The 18,697-nt window shown below is 36.6% G+C and overlaps 1 protein-coding gene across 1 annotated transcript in view; it reads left to right on the top strand.

Moving 5' to 3' along the window:
- LOC140747553 (uncharacterized) overlaps positions 1-18,338 on the top strand; it is an 84,043-nt gene extending 65,705 nt beyond the window's left edge. Inside the window, exon 4 of the mRNA XM_073080068.1 lies at positions 17,955-18,338. Within this exon, the coding sequence (XP_072936169.1) occupies positions 17,955-18,076 (122 nt within the window). The 3' untranslated portion in view covers positions 18,077-18,338. The remainder of the gene's footprint in view (positions 1-17,954) is intronic.
- The last annotated feature ends 359 nt before the right edge of the window (positions 18,339-18,697 follow it).

Below are 18,697 nucleotides of genomic sequence, written 5' to 3'. Positions count from 1 at the left end.
TTTGGGGTCATTTGGGAACATTTCCAAGTAGTGAACACTGATCCCTTATGGGCAAAAGTTGTAAAGGTCTTCCCCGACTACTTGAACCTCTAATGGTAGACGTTGGATTCACAGGATACAGAATAGATCCAACTAGCGTCAATTAGAAAACGATTATGTTCCAAGGTACCTCCAAAAACGGATTATTAGATCTAATTAAGAAAATGAGATCCAAAATAAAGGCACAAAATGTCTTCTTCTCATTTCTTCAAAATGCAAATATCCCATACACGCCAAATTGTTTGCATCGGATAGGAACAGTGCCTACTCTATTCTACTCTGTACTCTATTATAGGTTAAAATGGAATTCTGTACCTACTTTGATGTTTATTTCTTTAAATCTAGACTTTCAAATGTTGGCATAAGTTAATTGCCCACTATATAGTACCATATACTCGTATTTAACTTGTTAATTAGTATTATATCTAATTTAATGTAATTCTCCATAAATTTACCTTTCACTGCGCGTCAGCCTTTAATCTACATCTTGTTCTTTAATAAAAAATGAAAATCGTAAAGTAAAATTTTACGCACGTCCGTTATATTATGCGTAAAGGAAAAAACTTATAAATTTTCACGACACTGAAGATTTCCGGACAATGATTGCCGTCATTTTACGAGCCCAAATTACTTCGTCGTAAATTTTCGCGTTCGAATTTTTTATGTATATTTTGCTACCTTAAAGGAGACAGGTTTATCGCCTTTAATCTCAGTCACAAGTCGGTTTAAATATCCCATTAATTTTAATTAAATTCTATAAGCTTGGAAATTCGCGTAGTACGTGTAACTAAGGGTTCCGTAGGCGGAAAAAAATGTTACATAGGCTTTGCCTTAGTTTAGCCGTATATTCGTAACAGTTAAGGTCTCATTCACAACATAATTTATTATTTAAAAACATAAAAATATGTAAAGTAAATGAAAAAATATAGTTTTCACTCGAATATAGCTCGAATATACTCTGTAGCTCGGTAAAAACTTAATAGCCCAGAAGTTTACGGCTTGCTCTCTCACAATGAGTTTCCGGAACTCCAATCGAAACGGTTATGTATATATTTGAGATTAATAATAGCTTTTATTTAAGAAAACAAAGTTAGTCAACTTGTTAAAATATCTCAAAAATATATGTAAAGTCTATCAAATACACATTTTGATCGCGTGGGGGACGATGGCCTTGCTCTTCTCCTTGTAAAAGTAGATCCCTGTAAAGAAATAGGACAAATAGGTTGATGCTAATGAGAACTCATATTTATTTACTAGTTTTTGCCCGCGGCTTCGCACGCGTTTAAGAGAAAATAATATGACATACTAACATACATAAAACTGAAAATTTGTATATTCATTGGAATGACAGTGGCGCCATCTGGCGAAAATTAGTAGTACCAACCCTGAAATCTTCGTGGGTTCATGGACAACAACTTTGCTAAAGATCATCACTTGATCAAATGTATAGTTTACGATTCAATCCTTACTAATATCGATTAAAATAATCGACTTTTTGGTCCAATAGATCGATTCTCCTATTAATCAATCTTAGATCGCCATCCCTAGTTCCCGTGGGATTTCCGGAATAAAACTACCCTATGTCCTTTCTCGGGTCTCAGTCAGACAGACGGACAGACAGAGTTACTTTCGGATTTATAATATTAGTAAGGATTACTTTATGATGACAAATACATAGCTCCCATTCTAAGTCTTCTAAGACACACGTGTCATTAGGACAAAAATAGAGCTAACGTTAACTAAATACTAAACTTCCACGTCAGCAAAACTTACATAAATCGCAAGTTTCCTCATTTATTTTTCTGATTCGTCAGCTTTCCGCTGCAAATTGGAAACATGTCCGGAACAGTGCTGCCCACTGACCGACAATTAAAAGGATAATTGTTCGGTCTACGTGCTACAGTTCACATATTCGACTAAAGCTTAAGCTTAGCTGTAGCTTTATTTATAACATTGATATCTAAAGTAGTGCGGTAACTCGTAGGCATTGACAACGACTTGCAAGGGGTGTATGGGAGTGAAAAAAAAATTGGGGTCGGTAAGATGTGAAAGGAGGTCTGTTAGTGAAACGGCACCACCGCCACACCTATTTCTACCGAATAACAGCAGTGTTAGGCGCTGCTGTGTTCCGGTTTGAAGGGTGTGGTAAGGGAGACAGACTTTTCCGAGGCGTTCCAGCTTAGTCCTCAGGGGTAGCGGCGCATCTGTGGCCGACCTCAGGTAGGAATATCTAATCCTATCTGGGGTTGATTACAGATGTCCATGGGCGGCAGTAGCCACATCAGATGGACTGCATGCTCGTCTGCTATTCTTATATTATAAAAAAAAAGAAACTCATTTTAGCAGATTGTAACTTTAACGCTTAATCCCACATAACCTATGTCACTATAGTACTATTAAAAGTTTTTTTTTTATATTTAAGCCTAACGATAAAGCAGTCGTGCTACCTGATGGAACGTAGTCAACGTCGCCTATGACCATTTGCAACACCATTGGAGTCGCCAATGCATTGGCTTTGACGGAGAGCTCTTTTTGCACCTTTTTTGAAGTTTTCTATCCATCACCAAAAAGATCATCTCGTGTTTCGACTTAGGTCTACCCAAGACCAAAAAATATGAGAAGTCTATGGAACAAAAAACTCAGAATTTATAAATTTCATTAAAATTGTAAAAGCACTAGATATAACTTTTTCAAATAAAAGGTAACATGCTATATGCAAAAACTAAACCCAATATGAATGTAGGCAACATCAAAAATTCATCAGATTTCGGCCAAATCGAACAAAATCGAGCCAACTTCAAAAGTAAATTTGGAACACGTTTGGAATATCGAATGAATGGAAAATCAGTTCCATCCAAATTCAGACTTCCAAAATTACACATCAGCGTTACTTCATACAATTTGGCCTAAAAATTCCACCTGCTAATTGGCTTCAACTTTCAATGCTTCAAATGCTTCAAAAGCTCGTCGTACAAGCTTCATATACTAGACCATTACACGGATTAAGGTTAACGCTTCAGTGCCTGCCACAGAGTTAATGCTAAATAGGAATTGCGTTAAATCTCACGAGATCTGTTTCAGTGTGTACTCTGTATACTCTGCTATCCTCTCTATATAATTAAATGTCTTACTTCCTCGTCGAAATTATTATCATTTTCAAAACTAGTTCAAGTTCCTTTTTATAACTATCATCATCATCATCATAATCTACCCATTATTGTCTCCTCGGGTCTCCTCTCAGAATGAGAAAGATTAGGCAATAGTCCACCGCGCTGGCCAAGTGCGTATTGGTATAACTGTCTTATGTAATTATAATATGAAATCTCTATAAAAACCAATTCAACCGATTACTATGATAGTGAAACTGATAATTGTGATCGAATCTATTCAAATTCATACTGATTTTCAATACAAAATGATGAATGAAGAAAAGAAAATGCTGATAATTAATTCAATACGAAATTTCATTGTTTTATTTATGACAGTAGTGTGTTTAAGCAACAGTAGTGTTTTATGTAGAATTGGAGTATTATCTAGGATCGGCTACAGATGTTTTCCCCTAAGGCGGTTCGAAGTTGATATAAGTGATACTTTTCATGACACTTTGTAAGCGCTGTCATTTCTATTCGTTCGCTATTCTGTGGTAGACATACAGCTGTTTTTTTACCTCCCACTTTGACGCCCGGTAATGAATTGAGGAGGTTTTGAGGCGTATCTCCAAACATACTCGTTAAAACACTTTCTACTGTAACATCCAAAAGTCGATTTTCTAATCTACTTGCGCATTGCGACAGGTGGGGTGACAAAGATAAGGATTGGTTTGTTTTATTTCTATACAAGTAAAATTGAAGTATTTATAATTTCAAAAGAACAGCGTTTTACAAGATATATAGTCATGAAAGTGAATACAAGATAGATAGAATATTCTTTATTGCACACTTCAATAGATAATAATAATACACAATTATATAGGTTAATCGTATGCAATAGACGGCCTTAAGCCTTAACAAACCTCAAGCAAAGTGGTAGAACCCTTTGTGGTTCGACTCCGGCGGCACCACCGCCACACCTATTTCTACCTCATAACAGCAGTGTTAAGCGCTGCTGTGTCTTGGTTTTAATGTTGTGGTAAGGGACACATATTTATCCGAGGCGTTCCAGCTTAATCCTCAGCGGTAGCGGCGCATCTGTTGCCGACCTCAGGTTTTATCTGGGGTTGATTACGGATATCCATGGGCGGCAGTAGCCACTTACCATCAGGTGGACTGTATGCTCGTCTCCTACTCCTATATTATAAAAAATATTATAATCTCTGTATACGGTACTTATAAAAAAATATTTATATTTGTCTGTCTGTCTGTTTGTTTCTTTATTTTGGCCGGCAGTGAGCAATTGCCATGCTCGTTTGCTACTGCAATCTTGTACAATACATTTATTTTGCTCTGGATGCATAAGTTTTATTTCAGAAGTCTTAAAAGAAATTCTTAAGAACTTTATAACCTTTTAGATTTTGTTGTGAGTCTTTTGAAAAGGAATTTCCTTGGATTCGTTTTGTTTAAGGTTTCCTTTGAAGGTTTTTATTAGGAGAGAAGAAATCCTGGTTAAGCTGCGGTTTTAAAGCTTCTATGTTGGCCTTATACCAGCTGCATTAACTGTAGTGAGAAAAAATACTCTTCCTACACTCACAACCCCACACTATGATTCCCTGTTTCATGGGTGCCATGGACATACACAAAGACGAATACACAAACACCCAGACCCAGAAAGTATCTTCAAATTTATCACTCAGATGTCTACCTGGCCGGAGATCGAACCTAGAACCCAGACCCAGAAAGGATCTTCAAATGTATCACTCAGATGTCTGTCGGGCCGGGGATCGAACCTGGAACCCCTTGCGCGTTAGACCGGTAACCGCTACGCCACGCGGGTTGTCGAATGTAGATTTACACGAGTGTCCCAACTGAGTCCTTTGGGACAACGACATATCTATGACCAATCTAAAATAGAAGTCCAATTCTATTTTGGAATTTGAAATTACAGATTGAAGTCAGATTACTCCATCAGGTGAGTATGCTAAGTACTGTACATTTATTTTATTTTATTTACGTTGTCCGAACTAAACCTGGTCGCACTGTGGTTCATTCAGAACTTAAAACTAAAAAGTAAATAAAAACGTATATAGAAATGCAACGTGGTGTGAAATTCTCACGTCAATCTATTGACTACTGCTCAAAAATACCGAAGCTGTTTTTATGTATCTTCAAAGTAATAGATTTGGGTTTGAATAGTAGCATAGACATGTAGATCTATAATAATCACCAGGTAGGCTACCGATAATGCGCTGTTCCTTATGATTAAGTTCTTTTTTCTCTAGGAGGGGGTAGAACCCTTTATGCTTTGAGAACAGCAATGTTCAAAGCTGCTTTGTTTAAAATGTAATAACGAAGACATACTTATCCAAGACATTGAAACTTATTTCTCAACTGAGACAATGTATCTGTGACTGACCTTAAATAGAGTCCTATTTATCTTATTTTGTAGATTACAGCTATTCGTGGCCACAGTAGCCTCTTACCATCAGGTGGACTACGTACTCGTTTCTTCTCAATCTTCTCTTCAATGTTATAAATATTTTAAAGAATCAATTATTATAAAGAAAAAATGTTACTTTATTATATAAATTTGATTAGATCATGTTCAACATATGCTCGACAATCAAGACAGGTTTATGCGGGCGCTTTGCCCTTATCTGTCGGAAGTTGGTGCGACAGCAGAAGTTTAAATTTCCACAAAATTTTGTGATATGAGAACTTACTTGGAAATGTGTTTAATTTATTCATACAAGAATAAAAAATGTATTCATGTTTTTTTATATTTTTAACTTTTATTAGCTTGGGTTGTATCTATGTATATATGTATGTATGTAACGGAATCTTTGAGCATAATTTTCACCATTTTCCACAACTCTGATTAATTTGAAACTTAGCACACGTATCAAGGACCGATGACGATGCAATAATTTGATAACAGTTTCTCATTATCCTTATTATTATTTATTCATTTCTTTATGACTTTGTCACAGACTAAAAAATGAAAAATAAATTATAGCTTTAAAAAACTAAAAAAACACACTTTTATTGGTAATCGAACTAAAAACTAGAAAATATTTTTAATGACAGACTTTAAGAGTAAAGAGTTTTAATTCAGAGTAAAAAGGCGTGGGTTCATAACTATTCTCTCATAGATAATTGCCAATAGAAAGTTTGTGACATTTCAAATATCATGCACCCCACGATTTTTACTCTGAATTGAAACTCTTAAACTCTTTGTAAAATATAAAGTATATAAAATATATGCACGTTTGCATTTATAATATTAATTTGATTCACGAAAACAGATACCTTACTGAATTTGTATTTTCTAATAATAATAAAAAGAATGGATAAGTTTCCCCTCCTGACAAAAGCACAATTTATAAGTTTGCATCGCGAGCAAAAATCTGGATACGATAGCGTGTATTACAGAGCTTTTTACAATTGTGGAGTTGATTACAGGCGTCCATATGCTGGGAAATTGCTAGCCTTTTAGAATCAACATGACGTTTTTCAAACATACCTATTATGAGCTTTTTTAATTATTCTCGAAGGAACAAAGTATTTTCGAAAAACTCTGGTACAGTTGGTTTTGCTTGCATTTTTGCCTTATTCTAAGAAGCAATCCTCGTGTGAATTTCTTTCAATTTCCATACCCTTCAGATACAAAAAACAAAATACAAGAACTCAGCAGAACATTGGTCAAAATTTGTCCAAAAAGTGGTGGTAAATAAATCAATACAGTAAACAATTAGGAAATATTCACCCTTAACTAGCATAAGGCGAAACTTTAACCTTACCAATGAATGGGGCGAGAATTGCGATTCCCCGGAGATTTCTCTTATCACGGCCTCGTACGTGGGGTGCGTGTCGAATATCATGTGACATCCCGTCAGCTTGCGGTTGTGTTGCAGCCTCCAAGGATTTTACAAGATTAGATTTACAAGAGTAATGTATTAAAACAATATAATAATAATAATAACTTTATTGACATAAAATTGTAAGTATATTTCAGAAGTTTGAAGCCTCTGGTTCTCGAAGCCTGAGTTAGTCGAAACTGTGTTTCAAGAACCAGAGTCTTCTCCCATTTTCGTGTAATATATCACTTACATAAACAGAAATTTAAGCAAAATTAAATGTGTTTGTGTATATATATATGTTCCCCAGATAGGAACAGAAATTTAAGCAAAATTAAATGTGTTTGTGTGTATATGTGCGAGTGCATGCGTGTGTGTGTGTGTGTGTGTGAATGTGTGTGTGTGTGCGTGTGCGTGTGCGTGTGCGTGTGCGTGTGCGTGTGCGTGTGCGTGTGCGTGTGTGTTTGTGTGATATAATTGTAGTGATAAAGAAGGTGGTAGAACATTTCGTGGTTCGACTTCAGATGTCATACATATTTGTGCCGTAATACTGCTTTCAGGTTTGTAGGGTATGGTAAGGGTTAAACGCACCTAGATTTTGGCAGTAACAGTGCTGTGGCTGATCTATGATAGGAGTCCAATCCTATCTGAGGTTGATTATAGGTGTCCATGGGTGGCAGTTGCCAATTCCGTAAGGTGGACTCCACACTTCTTTGCTATTTCTTATAAAGTTTAGTTATTTTTGTTATAGTTTAGTTTATTTTTTTAATTTGTAAGTTATCCACATTTAACTCTAATGGTTGAAAATAAGAGACTAAAAATAAATACATATTATTTAGACAAGACTTGTTCAATAATAATTGGCTACCTATTTTGAAAAAGAACAAATCGAAGGTAGGTCGAGAATTGAGATTCCGCCGAGATTCGTCGTATCACGGTTTGATCGTACGTGAGCGCGTGTCGAAACTCTCAGAGTACGGTCTCGTCTACTTTAGTGCCTTGCCCAGTATTCCGGTCTCGAAGGAATATAAGTATGAGAAATGTATGGTATGTCCAAACACATGGGCCTGAAGGCTTTTTTATATTATATAGGAGTAACAGACGAGCATGCAGTCCACCTGATGGTAAGTGGCTACTGCCACTCATGGTCGTCTGTAATCAACCGCAGATAGGATTAGATATTCCCCAGATAGGATTAGATTAGATTCCTTCCTGAGGCCAGCCACAGGTAGCCGCAGCAGCAGGCGCAACTAATGCTGAGGATTAAGCTAGAATACCTCGTTAGAGTATGTCTCCGTCAACCTATTACACTGCTGGATAAAGACCTACTCTTACTGTAAGAAGTTAAGTTCATAGTCCAAAACGATGTTCAAGTGCAAATTGATGGAGTTCACAGAGTTTGTTTTCCATAAAACACTTTCCATAAACATAAAACACTTCCTATCGATCTTTTCTATCACCGTAAAAGTTAGTGATCATTTATTTTAATAACTAAACTCAGACGTAAGTGCCAGAGACTCGAACCTGGGTGTCCCAGATTGAGAGGCTCAATTCCAAACCACTAGGCTATAACTACGTTGTCCCTGTAGTTCCGGGACCAGAATAGCGCTACGTATCCCCCGCCTGTCGTATGAGGCAACTTAAAGGGGCTTCCGGAGTTGCGGGTGGCAAGTGTGGTCGCATACCGTCGTGCACACCAGACGGAGTGGCGAGCGTTATGCTCACCGGGGCGGAGCCCGACGGGGCAACGCGCTACAAGAATTCCGGTTCGATCCTTTAGAAATCCCGGAGTCCTCTACGTAGCGCCGAGGACGGCCACCGGGGGGGTTTTAGTGCGGTAAGAATCCCAATGAACCCCGTGTCGCTCCCACGGCATAAGGTACCTTTTGATGGGTTCCACCTCGTAAACAAAAAAATACTATAACTTCGTAATGTTGTCATCATCATCATCAACCCATTACTGTCCCACTGCTGGGCACGAGTCTTCTCTGAAAATGAGAAGGATTAGGCCATAGTCCACCGCGCTGGCCAACTACGAATTGGTAGACCTCACATACTTTTGAAAATATATCTTACGATGTTTTTCTTCACCGTTTAAGCATGTAATAATTAATTTCATATACGCACATGACTACAAAATCGGAGGAGTGTGCCTGGAATTGTAACTACCGACCTCTCGATCAAGGCCACCACGAGGCTATCACTTCCTAATGCTACAAGTCATAACCTTCATTCAACATATCATACAAACCGGTTTTCCGTATTCGATTACCATAAAACGGAAGGGTAAGTTAGGGTTAGTTAACAAATTGTTTCAATGCGTCAACCCATTACATTGCGGGGCACGGAACTATTCCGAGTAAAAAGATTTAAGGTGATAAGTCCTCAATGAAGGCTTAATGTACATTGATAGACTTAACACAAATTTTCTGTTTACCCTATTCTCGACACATTCATTGGGGTAAGATTAAAGTTTTGCCTTATACTATTTAAGGGTGAGTATTCGGTAAAGATTTACTATGTAGATTAATTTGCACTAACTCCACTCTCTATCTCTAAGTGATAATTAACGATCATGGTCAAATGTAAATTGATGGACTTTACACCACTTGTTTGTTTACAAAACATTGTTTTTTCATCACAATTCAAAAACACTCAGGCATGCAGGTTTCGTGTCCATATTTTCCGTCACTATTAAAGCTAGTGATAAAAAATGCTAATACGCAAATAATTGAAAATATAGACGTGCCAGGGATTCAAACCTTGGACTCCCAGATTCAGAGACCCAAATCCAAACCACTAAGCCATCACTTCCTAATTTTAGAAGTCATAACCTTCATTCAACATGTCGTACAAACCTGTTCCGCATTCGATTACCATAAAACGGTAGGGACGGTCGGTCGCAGAGGGTAGTGTTTTTTCGCCCCACAAATTGTACTTTTATGGCCCTTTGGAGCAGAAATGTCGGAAATGTCGACGAGCTAAAGGTCGGTGTTTTATACGTTTGGAGTTTTACGTGACATACTTGTGTACTTTTTATAAGATTTTATTTTAGGAGTTGTCAATTTAAAGTGTTAGAAGAAAGACAGGTAGGTGCCAGGAACATTTTGATTTAATTCTAAAGTAGCAAACGCGGTCCATCCGATGGTAGGCTGTCACTATCGCCCGTGGACAATTGTTACCAATCTGTAATAGTGGATAAAGGTTTACTTGAGGTAGGCCACAGATAGTTTCCTACCTCAGTGGTCTAAGGCGTTACAACTTCGTATAAGTGAACCTCATGCATGCTATGACATGGGGCTCTTCAAGAGGGGTGCAAAAAGAGTTCTCCTTCAAAACCGGCGATGCATTGGCGAATTGCAAATGTCCATAGGCGACGGTGACTGCTTTCCACCAGGTAGCCAGTCTGCCTTATCGTTAGGCATAAATGTAAAAAACAAAACTTTAATTCTAAGTGGTTCTACTGCAGTATCACCTCAATCACGCCAATCCGTTTTAAAATATCAGTGTAAAACACTGCTGTGTTCTGGTTTGCGGGGTGTGGTATGTAGTTGTAAGTACACTAGGCATTTCGAGTTAGGTCTCATGGGAACCATCTAATACCGATGTCAGATAAGCATCCAACCGTATCTTGGGTTAATTACAGATGTCCAATGTCCATTTGTCTTATATATCTACTGTCAAATATAAATTGATCTGTATCTGCGTAATTACATACCCAACTTGAAATACTATTGTGAGTTATTTTAATACTTGTTTTATAAAAAAAAAACTTAACTAAACTATAGTGTTATCAAATCTCGGTTTCTCTGAAATATTTTATAAAAATGTTTTCTTTTAATATTCATGCCAATAACGAACAAAAAGAGCGCCGAAAAACCAGAAGTGTCATTCCAAAAAATAATAAGAGAAAAGACATTGTATTTAAACTTTAAACTAACATTTTCAGTCGTAGCTGTAGCTAAGGGGATAGTTTTGAGAGTTTAACCCTTCCTACCCAAAATAAACAAATTGACGTCAATGTATCCATGATAAAAAGGCAACACACAAGCAAACCTATCCGATGGTGGAATAATACGAGCTACGTTTTTCAAAATGAACTCGTTTGAATCCCGGCTAAGGAAAGAAATTAAAAAAAAAATGCAGTTTTTAGTAGATTTTAATCAAAATCGGTCCCGTTAACTCCTTTCACCATTTTGCGCTAATCCATATATGTAGTTTCGGATTTCACCATCCAAGCCAACTCAAAAAATTCACTACATTCAGTCAACACATATATGTAATATAACACTACATCACATACTACTCTACACTACATCACACATAAAATCACTACATTCGGTTATATTTTAAGAAGAGTACATAAATACGAAGCGTTTAGAAGCAAAAAGAGAAAACGTGCCGTATTCAGGTCTCATTAAGTAGAAGTGCGGAAAGTAACAGTCTCATTACCGAACGAGACCCTACGAGTGGTTTAGACCCCGATTCACAACTTCTTAGTCTTTGTCAGGCTTCACTACAGGCTATAAGCGAATAAAAGAGTACAAAGTTGCTCGCAGTGGTCAAAATTAGATCATAATTAAACGGTAATAAAACGAGAAATAACATATCCTACATTAATAATAAATATATTTTTAAAAATAATTTTACAAATATATGTAGTCTGGACTGCACGGTAATTCTATGTTATAATAAAATCAGGTTCTCCTTTTCCTCTGTAAGGTCAAGAGTTCTGAAAGTATTCTGAATCGAGAGAGGTAAGATAAAAATAATATTAAAAATAAAATTGAATATAGGAGTAGAATGAAGTTTGAAGGTGAGGAGGTAGAACCCTTTGCGGTTCTACTCTGGCGGCACCACCGCCACACTTATTTCTGCCTGTTATTTCAGTATTGGATGTATTTTAATAAAATTAAGGCAAGAAAACAAAATATTGTTTGAAATTTGTTTTTAATATATTTGCGTTTAATTCAAGTAGAAAATCGTCCACTATAATATTGTGTATAAGTTAATAAATATAGTTCAATAAACTAAAAAACACGCTTTTATGATAAAATCAACTAAAAAGTGGGAAATAATTTTCAATCTAGGAATCAATTAAGGAACAGTAAATTGTATAATTGTGAAAAGAACGTGGAGTGCTCCACTTATCAATTTTCGAAAAGCACCCCACACTTTTTCCATCATTATGCATCGTCTGTAAAAAAATCAAGTGTCTATCTATTACGGTTTAAGAGATAAAACCCTGTGACTCACGAACAGACAGCGGAGGGTTTCGTTTTATCCTTTGAGTACGGAATCCTAAAAATCATTCTAAAAGATGGCATTATAGATATGTTTCAGTACATTTGAGTTATAGGGAAATAACATTATTATTTTTCATAGCTAAAAATCAATCTAGTAACTTTGCCTGTACGCTCCATAAGACGCTTTCTCTTGCCTCGAAAATCGTTAATCCTTAGGATAAGGACAATGGTACAAAATTATTAAAATCGTGTATTGTCATCGGTTTCTGATAATTCTTTAAAATTTTGAATTAAACTGAACGTTCAAAGTGGATAAAAATCGGGCTCAAAGATTCCGTTACTGTTACGTACATACATACATACAAACGTACAACCCAAGCTAATGAAATCGTGTTAAAAAGTCAAATTAAATGGACCGCATAAGCCCGCGTTTTTATAACTCAGTACCTATATTAATAATATGTTTCTATTAGCGAGAAGAAACTTTTGCTATTAACCAAATTAAAAACTGTATTATTTAGGTCATAACGGCTGTAGTTCAACCCTGGCGGTGTCAAGGGGACAATTGACAAAAATTAGTTATGAAAATCCTGCTAATTATATTCTGTAGGACCAATACTGTTATTAAAATAATGCTCTCGGGGATGCAATGTTTGAAAGAATTTATGATTATTTCTCGTTTTGAAATACTCGTATACCTATATTTTTTTAAACAAAATAAGTTATTTAGAAATGTTGTCCAAAAAAAAACCACATAGGCACAAACTTATTGGTTACTCTGTTCAGTGTTTAATTAATGATTAATCATTAATTTTCATCAATTTGACTTAAGGTTATATATAAAATATTAAAGTATTGCTAATATAAAAAAGGATTACTGTAGAAACAACATTATTCGACAGTGGTGGATACGCATATTGTTAGAGTAAAGCAGTTCTGATTTGGTGGAAGGGCATGGATTCCGGTTGAATTACGTATGATTCGACCATGACAGCCCGCAGGAGGCTTCATGTAAAACCCTTGTTCTTTACGAAGGTGATTACAAATGTTTATAGGACAGCTACCGTGGTAGTAATCACTTACCGTTATGTCATAAAGTTTCTTTCACAGTTTTCTTCTTCATAACGAAACACCTTGTGAAGTGGTGGTGGATGTAATGACATTCAAAAAGTGATCTGTAAAGAACCTATTTGATTTGATTTGATTTGATCTGTCAGTTTGGCCTTTGAAAAAACATAATTTCTATCTATCTATTTTACAGAATAGCTCATCAGAAATTCCCTTTAAAAATAGACCTTCTGAAAGTGGTAGAACCCTCTGTGGTTCAACTCCGGCGGCACCACCGCCACACCTATTTCTACCTAATAACAGTGGTGCTAGGCGCTGCTGTGTTCCAGTTTGAAGGGTGTGGCAAGGGAGACAGACTTTTCCGAGGCGTTCCAGCGTAGTCCTCAGGGGTAGCGGCGTATCTGTGGCCGACCTCAGGTAGATGCCTACCTGATCTAATCCTATCTGGGATTGATTACAGATGTCCATGGGTGACAGTAGCCACTTACCATCAGGTGGACTGCATGTTCGTATGTTACTCCTATATATATTAAAAAAAAAACCTATTTGGAATAAAAAAATGATGTCATTTGATTTGATTTGCCAATCTAGCCTTTTAAAAAAACATAATTTCTATTAAACTTTTTGATTTTTTTTTGGTCGTGACATAATGTTTAACAGAAGCTCAACAGAAATTCCCTTTAGAGATAGACCTAATTATTGGTTCGCTGATGGCACCCCAATTAGGTTTAGTGGCAAATCCGACAGATGATAAATAGCATTGTTAGCAAGCGCGGTCAAAAGTACCACTCTTCTGTCATTCTTTAGGATCTGTGCTAATTAAAAATGTAGACTCCCAATTAGGTTCGTTCTTGTTGTTGTTGATTTAAGATGTTGCTACTGGATTTTATTTAGCCCCTACGATTGTATAATCAAAATAGGATTTCCATAATTATTTTTATATATTTTTGTCATGTGATAATGTGATGTAATCAGTCTATGTGATAATAACTGTTCACATTCATAGTCATTTTCTATTAGGTAATCGGCTCAAAATTGTCCTGCAGTTTTATCTGGAGACCCTTATGGATGTTACCCCTAAGGATTATGTTGAAAGACTGCTTTATCACTCGCTTCAACGCTGATTACAAGAGCGTTGCAAATACAAAAAAAAAAACACGGATGCTTAAAATTATAATCCATGTCATTACCACAATTTAGAAGAGTCTAATGACACCTGATATACTAAAATTCATCAATCCGTTTGGCCTGTAGAGCGTTCCAACGAATGAGACATACATGCCCTCGAAAAACATTACCCTCCGCAGTGGGATAAAAAGACGAGATAAAGGTGCCGCTATATGAATTTTAACCGTAAAATGTGCTTCTAAATAAATGATTTCAAAAGGTATTGTTATTGTAATCTATTTGGATTACTTTCATTGAACTTGTCTTATCACTGCCGTGCGTCCGCACATTGATATGTAATATACCTCAACCACAGGCTTGCATGTATTAGCATAATTATAGTTACAGTGTTCGAGCTAACATTATCAGCACTGCAGTATAGATAGGAGGTTACAATATAAATTAATTGCAATAGATTCCAGCAACCGATACGAAAATTGGTTATTTCATAAATTAATTAATTTCAACTGTTTTGAATAAGGTTAAATGAAAATGATAAATATTAATTCCGTGCTATTTTGTTTTGAAATAAAATTGTAGGCAAAATTAGTTTATCAAATAGTTTTATGTTACGTACGCATACTCTATTGTTTTGGTTTTTATTAATAGAAGGTGTTAATTGTTGTGCCTTATTATTAATATGCCTAAATTAATTGCGTAGTGGACGTTACTATCTAATTCGTGTAAACTTTAGGTTAGATTAGTTTGTGAATCTAACATACCCCATCAGCTTCCCCGTGAGGGTAGCAACTAGGTTAAGTTAAAAAATAGATTCGCAACTTAATTTAGAATAAAACAACGTGTTTCATAATTTACATGGGTGTGTATTAATAAAGTTGTGCAATATATATAATACTTCGTAAAATTATGTTTCTTTATTTATTTAACTAACTTTTTTAAATATAAAACATTGATCGCTTAACCATAGTGTTGGAGAGTCGCATTCAAATTTTCCGATCATAAACAATCAGTAAAGTTGTATCACTAACTTGGGTGCTACACTGCCGTGCGCCAACATATTGGCAAATACCGCGGCCTCGTCTTGCATGTCCTAAAGCAATTACAATCACAATATCCGTTGCCAGTGATAGCGACTGCAATTTGCCGATAACGGTGGACAATGGGCTGCAATAGATAGAGAATTGATAGCAGAAATTGGTAGTTCATGAATAGACATCATAATTCTAATATCAGCGTAGTAATAGCATGCTAGAGGTTCCGGGTTTAAATCCTTGATGCAGCTCTAGTTTTTGGAAGATTTTTATTTTATAATATTGGAGTAGCAAAAAAAAAGATTATCAGGCGATGTCAAACGCAAAATATAACCGAAAACGTTCATACTAGGGATATGTAGGATGAAGTTTCGGATCTAGATACGAATACGTATTTATTAAAATATTATATTGGTTCTGGATATGGAAGTATATCGGATTATCCGATAGTTTCGGATGTTCGGATATTAGATTTTAAGGAATTGTATAGGTATCCCCTGCCTGTCGTAAGAGGCGACTAAAAGGGGGCTTCCGGGGTTGCGGGTGGCAAGAGTGGGAGCTCGAACCGCCCAGCCAGCGGCCCCGGGAAGGACGGCGGTATGTGTGGTCGCATACCGTCGTACGCACCAGACGGTGTGGCGAGCGCCAAGCTCACCTGGGCGGAGCCCGACGGGTCAACGCGCTAAGAGGGCTCCGGTTGCGTTCCTTTGGAGATCCCGGAGCCCTCTACGCAGCGCCGAGGACGGCCACCGGGGGGGTTTTAGTGCGGTAAGAATCCCACATAACCCTACGTCGCTACCACGACACCGGGTACCTTTTGAAGGTTTCCCCCTATTAAACAAAAAAAAAAAAGTTTTTAAGGAATTGTAATAGCGAAGAAGATACAAATAGGTAATGATTTGATTTTATTTGTACATCAACTGAAAAGCGTCAGATTGATTGAGGGAAATCTTTCGTAATAGTTTGTCATTCAGGCTCGACTCATATCCGAATTGATTTGAAACTATTATATCGTGTTCGGTTTCGGAGATATTTTTATTTAGGATTTTAATAGTTTCAGTTCATCGTATCATCGAATAATGTGCTCTGTAACATCCCTAGTCCATACCACTTCATACAAAAATGAGTACGCAAAGCTTCGTACCAAAATAATTTTGAGATACGGATTTTCTGAAAATCTCACCCATTCGCCCGTACATTTATATGTTAAGAAGGATTTAGGTCGAACGACAGAACATTGATTTAGGTTGCCTAGCGATCCGAGGGTGTTAGTGACGACAGGGGTTTGATATTTCTAAAATAAAATAGGTCTTAACTATAACTTAAGTAATGTAAACTAGGTTTTGCACTATTAGTCCGACTGCGGGGTTTGTTTTGTTTGTATTTATGTATGTATGTATGTATGTTAGTGTGTAGTTATGTACATACGTATTCCTTATGATATAATAGTAACAGACGAGGATGCAGTTCACCTGATGGTAAGTGGTTACATGTGTCCATGGACATCAGCTGTGATAACTCACTTCTCATTCGCTAGCACATTCAACGGCCCAATCGATTTTTAATATAGGTATGAGGTGACGTTGGATTTGTCCAAATACTGACATACTGACATATTAAGCTACATTTACTACTTTCTTTTAGTTTTATATTATTTTTAAGCAGTTGGTTTTTTTTTTGTTGTTTCTGTAGCAATTAGCAAAAGCATATAGGGGACTATAGTTAAGTGGTTACCGCCGCCCACACATTTGAAACTAACTTCATAGTATATTACAGGAGTTCTATCTTAAGCTAGGTGATCACAGGTGCGTTTTCATTCCTGAGGGTTAAGATATCACCTCATATGTAAGTCTGCCGACAACCAAACCTTTCCACCGTAACGTGGTCCTATTTCACGCTACAGAAATGTATGATGACCCAATAAAATCCCTCTCGTTGGCCGTCCTCAGCGCTATATACAGGACTCCGGAATCTCCATAGAAACCTATCCGGATTCCTCCAAGCGCGATTTCCCTATTGAGATCTAACTAGGCGAGCATATTCAAAACACCTTCGGGTGTATTAAGGTATGCGGCTACAAATCCCGACGTCCTTACCGGGATCTCTGTTTGGGCGGCTTAATTTCTTAGTATCCGCAACCCAAGATGCTTCTTTTTTAGTCCTGACGGGTAACGAAAACCTATTCTAGTCTCGAGACTACAGGAAAACAGTGATGCCCGGAAACAAATAATAATAATAGAATTCCCTTTTTTTTTTTAATGCAAAAGTAGCAGATGAGTATGCAGTCCAACTGATGGTAAGTGGGTACTGCCGCCCATGGATGTCTGTAATCAATCCCAGATAGGATTGGATGACTCGAGGTCGGTCAAAGATGCGCTGCTGCCCCTGAGAAACTGGAAGGCCTCGGAAAAGCATGTCTCCTTTGGTTCTTCTCTTCTTCTTATGGTTCTTTGTAAACTTCAGACAATTTGTAAGAGTATGTTTTGTCAACAGAATGGTGGGGTGCCCGCACGTTCTGCTGCGACACGGACGAGTGCAACAGCGGGTTTATAAGCAGTCCCGCAGCGCCCACAATACTGGCCACCGTAGCCCTCACCGCCGCACTTGCCCGCTGACCGATTGTGTTACTTACTTATTACTAAAGTGGTGCATTTTATTTGAACCCTGGACTTATGAGGTTTTGTTAGCACTGAGTTGGTTTAGTTTTAGTTTCGTTTGCACTTGTTTGCAGAACAGGTCCTGGATATATATACGGCGTATAATCAGGATATCACATTAAATATATAGATCGTATAATTATGAAAGAAGTAAATTAATGATAATCTTTTAATTTACTTCTTTTATACGTTATACAATTTAACTTGCACACTTCATTATTTTGAGTCTATCGTTGATAAATATATAATTTATAATTAATTTATATTTAATTTAAAATATAACATATTGTACCATTACAGTGGTAATAACACGTTTAAAAAGAATTTATTCAAATTAATGTTAATTTTTGAAATACTTTATTACAAAAAATATTATAAAAATATTTAATTATCAATTGTTTTGTTATGTTCATTTACTTTATTTTTTAAATTTAAAAATGAAATAAATTTTATTTATTGACATTAATCTTAATCAGTAAATTGATTATCACAATACATACTACTTATTATATGCTATTAGTAGAAGATTCGAAGCTAAGTCGAACTGGACCGAGCTGATACTCGTAATAGAATGAAACT

Source organism: Epargyreus clarus, unplaced genomic scaffold, assembly GCF_041222505.1.
Source record: "Epargyreus clarus isolate Ecla_fem2 unplaced genomic scaffold, WU_Ecla_fem_2.2 ptg000002l, whole genome shotgun sequence".
In the NCBI taxonomy this organism is placed as follows: Eukaryota; Metazoa; Arthropoda; class Insecta; order Lepidoptera; family Hesperiidae; genus Epargyreus; species Epargyreus clarus.
Note: the sequence above shows the minus strand (reverse complement) of the source record. Positions and strands in the feature narration are given on the sequence as shown.